This window comes from Amia ocellicauda, chromosome 8, assembly GCF_036373705.1.
Source record: "Amia ocellicauda isolate fAmiCal2 chromosome 8, fAmiCal2.hap1, whole genome shotgun sequence".
NCBI classification, from domain to species: Eukaryota; Metazoa; Chordata; class Actinopteri; order Amiiformes; family Amiidae; genus Amia; species Amia ocellicauda.
This window is the reverse complement of record NC_089857.1, coordinates 43,968,217-43,980,722: the sequence shown is the minus strand read 5'-3', so window position 1 is coordinate 43,980,722 and position 12,506 is coordinate 43,968,217. Positions and strand designations below refer to the sequence as shown.

At 46.3% G+C, this 12,506-nt stretch overlaps 1 protein-coding gene across 1 annotated transcript in view; it reads right to left on the bottom strand.

Annotated features, from left to right (window-relative positions):
• The window catches only part of camk4 (calcium/calmodulin-dependent protein kinase IV), a 56,589-nt gene that overhangs the window by 21,560 nt on the left and 22,523 nt on the right, over positions 1-12,506 (bottom strand). The window contains exons 2-3 of the mRNA XM_066711592.1: positions 8,008-8,086; positions 2,493-2,555 (exon numbers count right to left, since the gene is read on the bottom strand). Of these exons, the coding sequence (XP_066567689.1) occupies positions 2,493-2,555; positions 8,008-8,086 (142 nt within the window). The remainder of the gene's footprint in view (positions 1-2,492; positions 2,556-8,007; positions 8,087-12,506) is intronic.

The following is a 12,506-nucleotide window of genomic DNA, read 5'->3' as shown; positions in this document are numbered from 1 at the left end:
TGAATTGCTTGGTTTGGACCAATTTGAGCAGGCAGATGAGAAATTCAGCATCTCACTCCGTAAAGAAGCACCTTCCATTTGCATGTAACTGACAGACTCAATTAGTCGTGTCGAATAAAACATCAAACCATTAACTTAAAATTCAAAGCTCCAAAAATATCTGACGGACTAATTTTTTCCCCTTTTCACTGGTAAGGTTATAGAGAAAAAGTTGTTTCTGGTCTTCCCTGTGAAGTTAACCTGCATCTTCTCATTTCCCTTTTGTGAAGTAAAAAGAGAGAAGAGGAAGAGAGAGGAAGAGAGAGAGAGCGGGGGAACAATCCAGCCCCTGTCAACCTTTTCAGACTTGAGAATTACTTCAGACTTTAAGCCTCCAGTGTCACTAATTGCATCCATCGATTCAGACAGACGTGTGATGAGTTAAAGAGCAAAGTGGCGGCCTGTTACCTCACAAAGCCCTTCATTTGTCAGACCTGTTAGACTAGTGAGTCACCAGGCTTTTGATCTACTTCACATCTACCATCTTATTAGGCCAATCTCAGGGCTAAGACCGGCCTAATGAGATGGTAGTTGTGAAGTAGGGGCTGCATTATGTCCCGAGCAGCCAATTTAAATATTTATGGAAGTAATGTTTGCAGACCCCAGTATACTGGGTATATAAAGGGTACTTAAAGCAGCTGTTAAGACCAAGAGGTAAACAGAAGTATTTACAAGTTGCCACAGACAGACACAGGAGAGTACAGGTGAGAGGCAGCCATCTTGTTCTTTTCCTAGTTTCAGACAGTCTTAGCATTGCTCATGTTGTTTTAATTGCCTTAACTGAAGTTAATCTTGTCTGTAGTTTGCCTTAAAAACAGACTGGATAGGATCCTTGATCACTTAGTTATTAATGGACACCAAACGAGCATGATGGGGCGAATGGGTTCCTCTCGATTGGACACTTTCTTGTGTTCTTATATAGACACACAGATATTATTCACACACGGGAGGAAACCAGGTGCTTCCTGCTCATGTACTTCCACCTGCCCGACCTGATGTGAATAAACTGGGGAAATGTCTCCCATCGGCCAAACCAATATATTTTCATAATATTTAGAAAATAAATCCTCTCTTATAACCAACAGAGAGCGATTTCAACCGTGTGATTATTTTCCCACCGTATCAGAGACACCCACCGGAAATATCGCTCTCTGACTTCATGAGAACTGTGAGGTTGTTTCTCAGTTTCCCAGATTGGGAAACGCTCTTATGTAACATCACACAGGTGGCTGTCTGTCATACGGGAGCTCCGCTTAGATTGAGTCAGTTTCACGAGTGAGACAGTTTGTTCACAGATGGGTGTGCTGCCAAAAACTGCGTCCACTCGTCTGGCACATTGCGGCAGATTCTGCAACTGATCGAGGGGAAGCAAGGCGTGAAACTTGAGCAATGTCTGCTGGAGAAACAAATCTATTATCCGTTGTACTGCAGATCAATGAGGTTCATTTGAAACAGGGACATTATCCACCTCAACAAACAGACGAATATCCTGGAGTGTGACTTGAAGTCCGGAAAACTGGCCTCCGTTCAACCGATGTAGTGATTTTGCCATATGAGCAAAATCACTCTCACCGCGGCTGCATTTTCTTTTCCTCTGCTGAGCATTTGCTGCAAACCCCCCACCTCGGAAGTTATCCATGCTGTCTGCGGTGCTCCCTTGCCTCATTTACCCTGCGTTTCGAATTGCGGTGCCGCTTGACATTCCTTCCACACTGCAACCATTTCTTTGCAAAGGAGACGTAACACTTTATTTCGGCGAGTCACGGACAATAGTCGATCACTCTTTCCGAAAAGAACGACATTCAGCATCCGCTTTCCTTTTTTTTCTGTTGTCGGAGGCATTTTTGTTGTCAAGTACTAATACACATGTACTGACCCGGTCTGGAGCAGGTCAGAAAGCGCGAGGTGATGACGTATCAATGGTAACATGGTAATAACTCTCATTGCAGACCTATAGGCACATATATGTAAATATCCATGTGCAGACACAAAAATATTAACATTTAAAGTTTATTTCAGCTTTTTCAGCTTTATTTTACACAGAATATACAGCAAAACATTTATCTCCGTTTGTTGACCATTATTTCCTGTAATCAGCTCATTCTTTTCACGGCACTATACAGAATTAATTTTGATTTATTACAGTGTTTATTTTGTATCCGGTTAATTTTAAATCTTCTGGATGGATTAAACTGACAGTTTGGCGTGTCTCGGCACACGGCTCAGTTGTGCAGAACACTGCAATATTGTAGCAGAGGTGAGCAATACAAGACAAGACAAGACGATTGATAAATAAATAATAATTATATCCATGTAGTTTTATCAGCTTAGGATAATGACACAATAAGGGTTGGAAAAATCACGATACTACAGCGGACAGACAGGGGCTGAATGTATTGTGTTCTGCTAAATGAATGCAAACACAGAGAGACTGGACACACAAAAGCACTTACAATGTTGGGGTGGGAGAGCCGCAGTAAGACCCCTATTTCTGTCCGGATGATCTTCTTGTCGACCTGTGGGGGGTAAAGAAGAGAGAATAGTAGAGCCAACCACACAGGAACACACTACTGAAGATGTCCATGGAAAGTACACAACCGAGCAACACAGAGTCAATCCACTACACATTTTTCTATACATAACTTTGTGTATTCGTGTCTTGTACAGGCCTTTATAAAGCCACCCTTGCCTACAGCCCACTTCATGTCCTGACTCAGACCTGGAAGTCCAAAGAGGGGACGCTGCGTTCAATCACACAACAAGACTTTTTTTTAAGTGCTCTGCTCTTCAGTGAGTCGTCTTTCTAAAACCAAACAAAAGACGAGAGAAAAATAAATATATATTCACAAGCAGTGTGATGTGTCAGCTCTTACATAAGAACGAAATCCAGGCCAGCAAACAACGGCCGCGCGAACTGTTTATTACAACCGATCTCCTTCATTTACACACTCCACAGACGCTTCTCATTTGCGTTTAAATTTTTAATAGCATGAAATTACATTAGCAGGAAGATTTATTTTATTACGGTCGCATTAACCATAATGACTGAGTATCCGCTCAACGACACTGCAGTACAAAGTGTTGAATATGCACATTACCGATAATTAAAAGCAACTTTTAACGAGGGCACATAATGAGGTGTATCCACGGAGGCCTCCAGTGTAGGTGTGGAGCTGTAGGTGGGACCTGGATTTATCCCTCGCTCTTACTTCCCGTGATGGGGGCCGCCGTAAAACGAGATAATTGGATCTGGGGGCGATGAGAGACTCTCCGCTGAGGAGCTGAACTGCTAACCTCCCCCCTCGGCGCAATTACGGTCCTTCAGAACCCTGCCGCCGAGATATGCATGCTGTGTGTGCAGTAGACTGAGCGAAAGAGGCCCCAATCACCGTCCACAGACACATCCTCTTCCTCGAGCTCCTGCGGCCCAATCTGTGAAAAATGCCAATCTACATAAGACAAAGCACTAGTTGGTAGCCTTGACATTTAACGCGGTGAAGACGGGGGCCTGTTTTAAAACAAGGGCAGTGATGTTCAGACTGTCCAATGCACTAGTTAGAGCTCATCTGGATACTGTGGACAGTTCTGGGCTCCACACTTCAAGAAAGATATCGCTGCTCTAGAGGCAGTTCAGAGGAGAGCAACCAGACTTATTCCAGGTCTGAAGGGAATGTCCTACTGAGAGACTGAGGAACTGAACCTTTTCACCCTGGAACAGAGGAGACTATGTGGGGACTTGATTCAAGTCTTCAAAATCATGAAAGGCATCGACCACATCAAACCAGAGGAGCTTTTCCAGATCAGCAGGGACACACGCACCCGGGGACACAAATGGAAATTGGGCTTCAAGGCATTCAAGACAGAAAACAGGAGACACTTCTTCACACAGAGAGGCGTCACAATCTGAACAAACTCCCCAGCGATGTGGCTGAAGAGACAATTTGGGAACATTCAGAAACAGACTGGATAGGATCCTTGATCACTTAGTTATTAATGGACACCAAACGAGCACGATGGGGTGAATGGCCTCCTCTCGATTGGACATTATGTTTTTATATTCTTATGTGTCAAGTGTTGTGACTCTTTTTTCCATATTTCTCTATTTCCATTCAAGTTATAGATTAAAAAAGATACACCGGTCTCTCATTTTACTGACGGATGTGTGAAACAGCTTCTGCGGATATTGAGAGACTTATCTAACCAGCTAACACCTTTCTAAAGAGGCTATTGAAAGTGTGATGAATAGGGGAGTGTTTCCGGGCACTTACAGGCAAACAGTGACACTCTGATCCTCCTTTATAACCCTGCCAGTTGTGGCCCATGAAGCACTGAACAGCCGACAGGTCACATGGCACACTGTGGTGAATCCTATCAACCTTAACCAGGCAACACTCACCATCAGAAATGCATTGTAGGTTGCTTTTATCTTTTTCTGAACATTTAAAAAAAAATGTGAATCACCGACCCAAAAGCGCTCTCCCACTGAAGACGAAGGCACAGGAAGCGAAGCACAGCCACCCCTGTTCTCTGCGATTCACAGGATGTTTTCTGAGGGGTGCGTGCAGATCAGAGACTCATTTGCATGTGGGCATATCAGCCAAAACTGAGCTCCAGAAGGTGAGAAAAAGGCAGACGCACACAGAGAATGGGGGCGAGGAAACCCAGAGGAGAGTCAAACACGAGTCTTCTCACACCGAGCCTATGATTCATCTGATTAGGAAGAAGCCACGAACACAGACCTCAGAAAGAGACTCGAGAAGGGACGCAAATGGCACAAAACGCCTTTCTGACCCAGTCTCCTGAAGCAAACAAAAGCCTGGTCTGTCTGCGACACGTGGGTGTCTGGTGCTGAAGTCACAGTCAGTCCTGTAGCTGCAGCTCCGTGCCAGGGAGAGCCCTCCGTGACTGTGACGAGACGAGTATTGACCGAACGCATTGAAGTCTTCCCAGGCGTTACGGGGACAAAGCCCAGCTGTCCTTCGCCGTCGGCTCCACACCGATGACAGCTGTGTCCCGCTTTGGACACCCTGACGCTACAGGGGCCTCAAACTGATGCGCTGGGTCATCCTTGCCATCGTTCGGGGCAGAACTCCAGGGGGAAAAACCTTGCAGGATCGCTGTTCCTACATTTACAGTGTTTTGTGTCACTTCAGACTCGGGCAGATTCAAAGTTGACCCTCTTCCTTCTATAGCTTCCCTGCTCAACTTTAATTTCCCCAAAAGATGCCCCACTTTTCCCACAAGTGCTGTGTCTCCGAACACAGAACAGTGGCAATGCTGAACAGTAAAGCATACGACATGATCTACTACCAAAAAGCTTTTTGTAGACTTCCGCACTAAAGACAGATGCTTAAAGAGAAAGCAGCCATAAAGCAAGTGAGGTCTCATTAGTGGAGAACCACAGAAATCCGCCTCTCAATTTAAATCAGTGAAGAGTCAGCAGCAAACAGGGTTGCCCACAGTGGCAGGAAGTGGTCTGGGAGGTTTGATCACATTGTCGATAATGGCTTTCAGGACTGACCCACTAGCAGTGCGACACACTTGCCCTAGGGGCCTCCGAGATCGGCAGTATACTGATTTCCGGCACAGTCGACGGTCTCAGTTACTGACAACAGAGAGAGGCCGAGGGGAGCACGGCGAATGAGAGGACGCGTCCAGCAGGAGGCCAGTAGCTGAGAGACACGATGCGATGAGGAAACCTGAGGGGGATGAAGAGAGAGCTGCTCTGTGCGTACGCTGGCTGGAGAAACACCAATCCGGCACCTCCTGAGCCAGCGCCAACAGCCGGTTCTGATTAAACACAGGCTTCTGTATATACTGTGCATGGCGGCCGTCTCCCACCGACACGTGATCCTCTGCTAAACTCAGAAGCACAGTGCAGATTCACACATCCACACAGAGCTGCAAGCGAGAGGATACGCCCTTCTCCTGCACAGCACACGGGTTTCGAAAAAGTGGCAGACCACAGAGAAGACACAATCGATAAACAAGTACAGTTTCATGAACAATATGAGTTATTGGTTATTTCCAATGAGCAAAATGCGCACTGTGGACTACAAACGCTGCATTATTCATGGTGTAACGCTTTACGATTTGCTGTTGTGTGTTCAGATTAACGATGCTGTTCGTGTGCCACTACAAACGCAACTGAAGGAAGCCATGTCGGACAACAGTTTGAGGTGGTGACGCGGCGATAAGATCTCTTCCCTACTAGTGAGAGACGACAAAAAACACACCACAGAAATCCCATCCCATCAGCACCATGAACGTACAGGAACCACACAGGCTGTCTCACTAAACACCTAATTACACTTCACTGAAGCTGCAGTGACAAAAACAAATGGGTGGTACAGCATGACCGGGGGAGAATGCACAATGTAAGACACTCTGCCCCACAACTAGACACTCCTTGGATACTAATTATAGGCCAGCGTACTGCGCCTCTGCCCTGCTGTCGATGTTGCATTTATTTATTTTTCCCAGACCTCAGACAGGCTTCAAAGCAGTGGCAATGTCAGCGCTCTCTTGCAGCACACAGCCACACCGGTACGGTACGGCATGGCACGGCACGGCACAGCACGGCCGGGTGGCTGGGGCTGAGATGCTGGGCGTTGTGGCTTGCGCAGGGCAAGGGTGGTCTGATGACCTAGATGTCTATAATCACAGTAGTGAGCGTACGCATTTGTTTTCCACGAGAGGTAAGCATTCAATCTCACAAATGAGCAGGGTTTTCCCCGGCTCCTCAGACCAGGCACCCAAACTAAAGGCCAAAGTGTGCTAATTAAGGACACAGTACACTAGGATTCGTATTGGCTTAATTGAAAGGCTTTGCAGGGTTTTGGGAGAAAATAACACGCATGACTCACTGGAAGACGCCCCAGAGAAGGTTACAGATTGTGACTCTGGCTGAGTTCAAACTGCGCATCGCTGGAGAGCCCTTAATAACCGCCATGCCATTTTACTTTTGCCATTTTTAAAATTAATCAGATGTAATTAAAGGCTCGGTTCTCCGAGGACACAAAGCGGCTTTGTGTATGAATAAGCAAGAGCCTGTTATTCGCCTCTAACTGCAGGATATCACAGCTACAATATATCCAGAAAGATACATAAACCACGCACTTTACACTCATTGGATATAATGACTCTGTATGGCTGCATCGCTGCCGGGGAAACAAGACTGATTTTCGAGCTTTGCTGTAAGTAACCAGCACAGCCATGCTTACTAACTAACAAAATTAGAGCTCTTGAGTCTTCAAAGACAAACGAAACCCAACACAGCAGCTCTGAAACACCGCTCAGCCCGTGGGCCGGTTCTGGGCACCGCTGAGTCACGGGGTTTTTTACACAGCAGCGCAAGGCCCGGCAGATGCCAGAACACAGCCCAGGACACTCAAACACCAAACACAAACAGCTACGCTCTCCATCCATGTTACAGGCGCCCCTCTTAAATCATCGGCGTATAAAGACCTGGAAACATTCAATACGCAGCGATTAAGCCGGCCAGTGTCAATGACCCGACTGTGTGTGAAATCCAAGGCAGCAAACTCCCAAATACTCCTCGGCCCTGGAGCGCTTGGGGTCCCTCGGTCGGCCGCGTGCTTTGCCCTAACGGATCGCGTGTTCTCCAGCTCTGGCAGCTGCCGGTTTTGGAGCGATCCACACAACGTGCTGGACTGGGGCACTCCCGGCCCAGGAGACCCTGGTGCAGAGCCAAGGACAATCGTTTCCTCTACTGAGGCAGGAAGGGTGCATTCGACAACTCCCGATGTTTCACAAAGAGATCGCCTTTCGATCAGTTCAATCTGTAAATCTCTCGCTCTAGGGCCACTCAGAAATCTACAGAATAATGGATATCAGTTTAAGGCAGCGTATTCATCAAAGCACATGAACCAATCGCAGAACTACACTGTTTCAACTGGAGGGCGTGGGGGCTTTCGGCCGAGACAACTCAACAACAGGCTCACTTACGGTCTTCTTCAGCATTTTCACGGCGTACAGCTTTTGGGTCCCTTTCTGCCGACAGCGAAACACAACCGATGTGGCTCCCCTGTGTGAAGAAAGCAAAACACACAGTCAGTGGACAAGAAAGCCGTCCAGAAAACAAAAGAAAAGCAGCATCTGGTTATCCGCAGTAGGTCTGCTCTCTTGGAATGGTGTCATGCGACCAAACACAACTTCCAAGGACACGGAAACTTGGATGTACTTTAGTAACCTCTTCCACGGGAGCTGAGATGCGTCTGACAGTCTAAAGTGTGAGGTAAAACTAAAACTGCTCACACTTGACACCCTGTGACTTGTGCAAGTGCAAATGATACTGAAAGGATGATAATGAATGCATATGGTAGCTGTGGATTACACAATTAGCAGGCTTTTTAATGAGGTGAGAGCTGGTATTGTAACAGATATATTCCGTGAAGGGTTCTAGGTTGTCATTGTGTAAACTGTACAGGAAGGTCGGGCCTGATTATGTATTTGCCGTCAACTCTTACAGATGTACAGGATGACGCCTGAATGTCGGTAAAGGGAAATTGCGCAGTCTGAAAAGTTTTTGCTTAATGATATACATCTCTGGAAAAAATTCAGAAATCAATGTTAAGTGGTCTCAATTTTTTCCAGAGCTGTAATTTTGGCTTTGAGAAAAAGGACTCATTGATGTAAAACAAATAGGTAAACTACACCTAAAAAAGGCTTCTTTTCAGAACGCCAGCCCTCGACTCCAGTCATGACTTATGTATTACTCTGGGTTTACTCACTTTCACTTTGAGAAACACACTCAGCCAAAAAATAATGCTCTCTCCGATCTCCCCCCACGAGAATGAGAAGGAGGAGAGCGTCCCGTTGGTCAGTTTCCCTTTTCATGAAGAAATTTCCAGTTCCGAGAAACTTGTTCTAGTCTAAAAGCTGGGCTAATGCAATTAGAAAAAGCAATAGCTTCTCCATTAGACTCTGAGAGCAGCTGCGCTCCGACACTGAGGGCTGACACTAGGCAGCCAGCAAGATAAATACACTATCTTTACTCCATCGCTGTGAGAAGCACCCAGCTTTCTTGGAACTGCACAACCTTAGCCCGAGGAACACGCAGCCCTCGGCATATGGCCGCCGAGTGGAGTCATTAGCAGAAAAAAGGCGAAGGGCTGACCAATCAACTGCCCATAGATGAGGTCTCTGCAGACCGATGGGGAAGAGAAAGGGGATGATGTAAACAAACACTATTAAACACATAACTTGCTGAAATCCACCAGAGACGTTCATGCAAAAGTGATTTGGGGTTCAGTTCTTTCTGGTTTCATTTTAGCTTCCATTCTCAGTATGTAGCCTTTGAATGTGATTCCTTGTACATTGAATTCTTATGCTGTAGAAGCCAGTGGCAGAGCAGTGGCAGGAAGATTAAAGTCACTGTGCTAGATTTTTGCATACTTTACCCATCTTTTACCCGTCATTCAGCAGACTCCTCTATCCACGGTGTCCACACTAGCGCGTGAATTTGACGCACCACACTGGGGAGAGTGCAGTGCGGACTCAGAAGACATTCAATCCCGTGTTTCATCCACTAATACATCTGTACTACATTCTGGAACTGAAGTGAGCCGACAGGATGGGCAAGGCTGTCTGCTGGCATCCATTAAGATCCCAGCGGCCCGATGGCAGCGTGTGGCCTTTCCCAGCGCCTCTGATTGGCAGCCCATTATCTCGACCCCCGTCCCGTGTGATCGAGAATCGAGCTGAAGGCAGCGGATCTGCGTGCACAAAACCGGTTCCTCCGATTCCATCCTCGATACTTTCTAATCCATCCATCAGGAAGAATGAAAATTACCTCGATGTGTAAATTAAAAATGAAGGAATATAATTTTTTTAAATCACAGCAAATGTATTATTGATCAGGACTTATTTTCTATTTGTACAAAGGCAGCTGTCAGGTCTTTCATTTCTCTAGAGTTGGGGAATGCTGAATCTCCTCCGCTGCAGCTGCTGGTGGTCACACTTTCGCAATGAAGTAAATGGTATTGATTCAAAACGTCTTTGCTAGAAACTAATAACGAGTAACGGACACACATAATGACAAGGAGCCGTGTCAGCAGCTTCTGTTATTGGGGCAGCTACACAAAACTGTGCCGGACTGGCTATGCTGCAGCTGTAGCAGAAATAAATAACAGTATTTATTTCACATCCCCAGTGAACCAGTGCTAACAGAACATGCGGTGATACAAAGTGCCCGAAAAACTTTAGATGCCTTTTTGGTGTTAGCAAATCTCGTGCTCGAAACTAAAAATATATAGCCTATTTTATATCATATTCATTTTTCATTTGCTGCACTGCCCTTAATTTAGACCGCCCCCCCATCTTTCACCCGTTCTCGGCCGTTACTCGCGAGTAATTCAGAAGGTATAATGCATCATCGCGCTGAATTATTAAAATGTAATATTCTGCGGTGCCATTAGACGTATTAACAAGGTCTCTGTGCGTGATGTACGAGAGGAAGAGGGACTGGAGTTATTTAATCGCGATTTGATCAATCAAAGAACATCTCCCCTCCATACCAGTGGAGAAGAGAACAACATGATTTGAGTTTGCAGTCAAAATCCAGAGAGGAAGAGCACACGGTCTCTCCAGAGCGAGGGGGGTGCCGACTGCAGGCGACACAAGACAGAAGTGACTCTCTTACTCTCTGGCCCACAAAGACAGGAGGAGACAGTATTCGTCATCAGATGGATCCTGACACACTGCATTTTGTCTCACAAGCAGTTAAAAAGAGAAAAAGAAAGAAGAGCTGGAACACCAGTCAGTTACAGGACTGGGATAATCACACATGCCTTGTGTGTGTGTGTAAGCAGATCTGCCACCCCCACACCCCTACAGTTCAGACGTACACAGTCATGTTTTCTTCACACAGGAAGAAGTGACATGTCTGCTGCTCTTGCACACACGTGCACGGCATGATCAACACGCCAGCATGGGATATGTATCCGGTGCTAAAATTATTACTCCTGTTTCTTAATGATACCCACAGTATCACGGTCACCTCAGTGGACCCTAGAGGAATTACAGTGCCCCCCATTACTCAATTAAACACCTGAAACCAGAAGGCAGCTTAGGCAGAGTGAGGGTCTCCCAGCACCCCTGATCACAGCGCACAAGAGGAGATGAGAAATGTTGTCCCCTTGAGACCCCGAACGCAACACCGCTCCTCGCCGGCTCCAGCTCCGACCCGCAGCCACACATGCTCACCAGCCTCCTCTGGAGAGGAGGTGGAGTGACGGCCTGCTGCCCCAGACAGGTTTGTCACAGAGGGAGCTGCTCGGCACATTCATCACACCAGAGAACAGATGCTCTCTCAACATGGCCAGGATCTTGGCTCGGATCAGCTGCTGGCTCTTCCCTCTGCAATGCGGTCCAAAACCTGTCCACCGCTCTGCTTCGCGGGCAACGAATTCAGATCCCGAAGCCCATACTTGTAGTCAGGATTATACGTTTCTAATGGAAACTCGTCTCTTAAAACGAGCAGATTACCTGTCGTGTGTTTGTGTGTGTGTGGGTGTGTACAAGGTCAAATACACCTCAATACATCCCTTTCTACTGAACCTGCAACCAGCATGTGTGTGTGTAAGAGAGAGAGAGAGAGAGAGAGAGAGAGAGAGAGAGAGAGTGAGTGTGGGTGTGTGTGCGTGAGAGAAAGAGAGAGAGATAGTGTGTGTATGTGCGCGTGTGTGTGAAAAGAGTGTGTGTGAGTGAGTGTGTGTGTGTGTGTGTGAAAAGAGTGTGGTGAAAGAGACAGAGATAGAGAGTGTGTGTGTGTGTGTGAGAGAAAGAGAGAGAGAGATAGTGTGTGTATGTGCACGTGTGTGTGAAAAGAGAGTGTGAGTGAGTGTATGTGTGTGTGTGTGAAAAGAGAGTGTGTGAGTGAGTGTATGTGTGTGTGAAAGAGAGAGAGAGAGAGAGAGAGAGAGAGAGAGAGAATGTGTGTGTCTGTGGGGGGGGGTTGAGGGTACTACACAGTAGTTAAAAGGATCCAACAAAAAAAGTCAAAGCCATAAAGTATTTTACATAGAGATGTTCATTATGTAAGTTTAGCTTCATCCTCCTACGCACACCCTCTCATCTGAAGCTGCTTTTATCAAGACTGAGGTGAAGAAGAAGAGGAGGAAGATGCAGCAGTTTTGGGTGAGACTGTACAAACACCAGAGAACAAAGGAACTCCAGCTTTTCTGTGGCTTGTCCTTCGGTGAGAGGAGAGCAGAGTAAACGTGGGAGAGTGGTCTCAAGCAAGAAGTGACACAAGTCCAAAATGAGTGTCCGTATCCTTTTGGCAATTTACTGCGAGCAGATAAAGTGTAGCAGACAACTAGATTTCAAACAGCTTCAATGAATCAGATCCAGTTAGACCATTGCATAATTATTTTAAATATAAAACAGTTCAGTTGTATTATTGCACTTGAACATATAAATAAATCAATAAACAAATAAATATG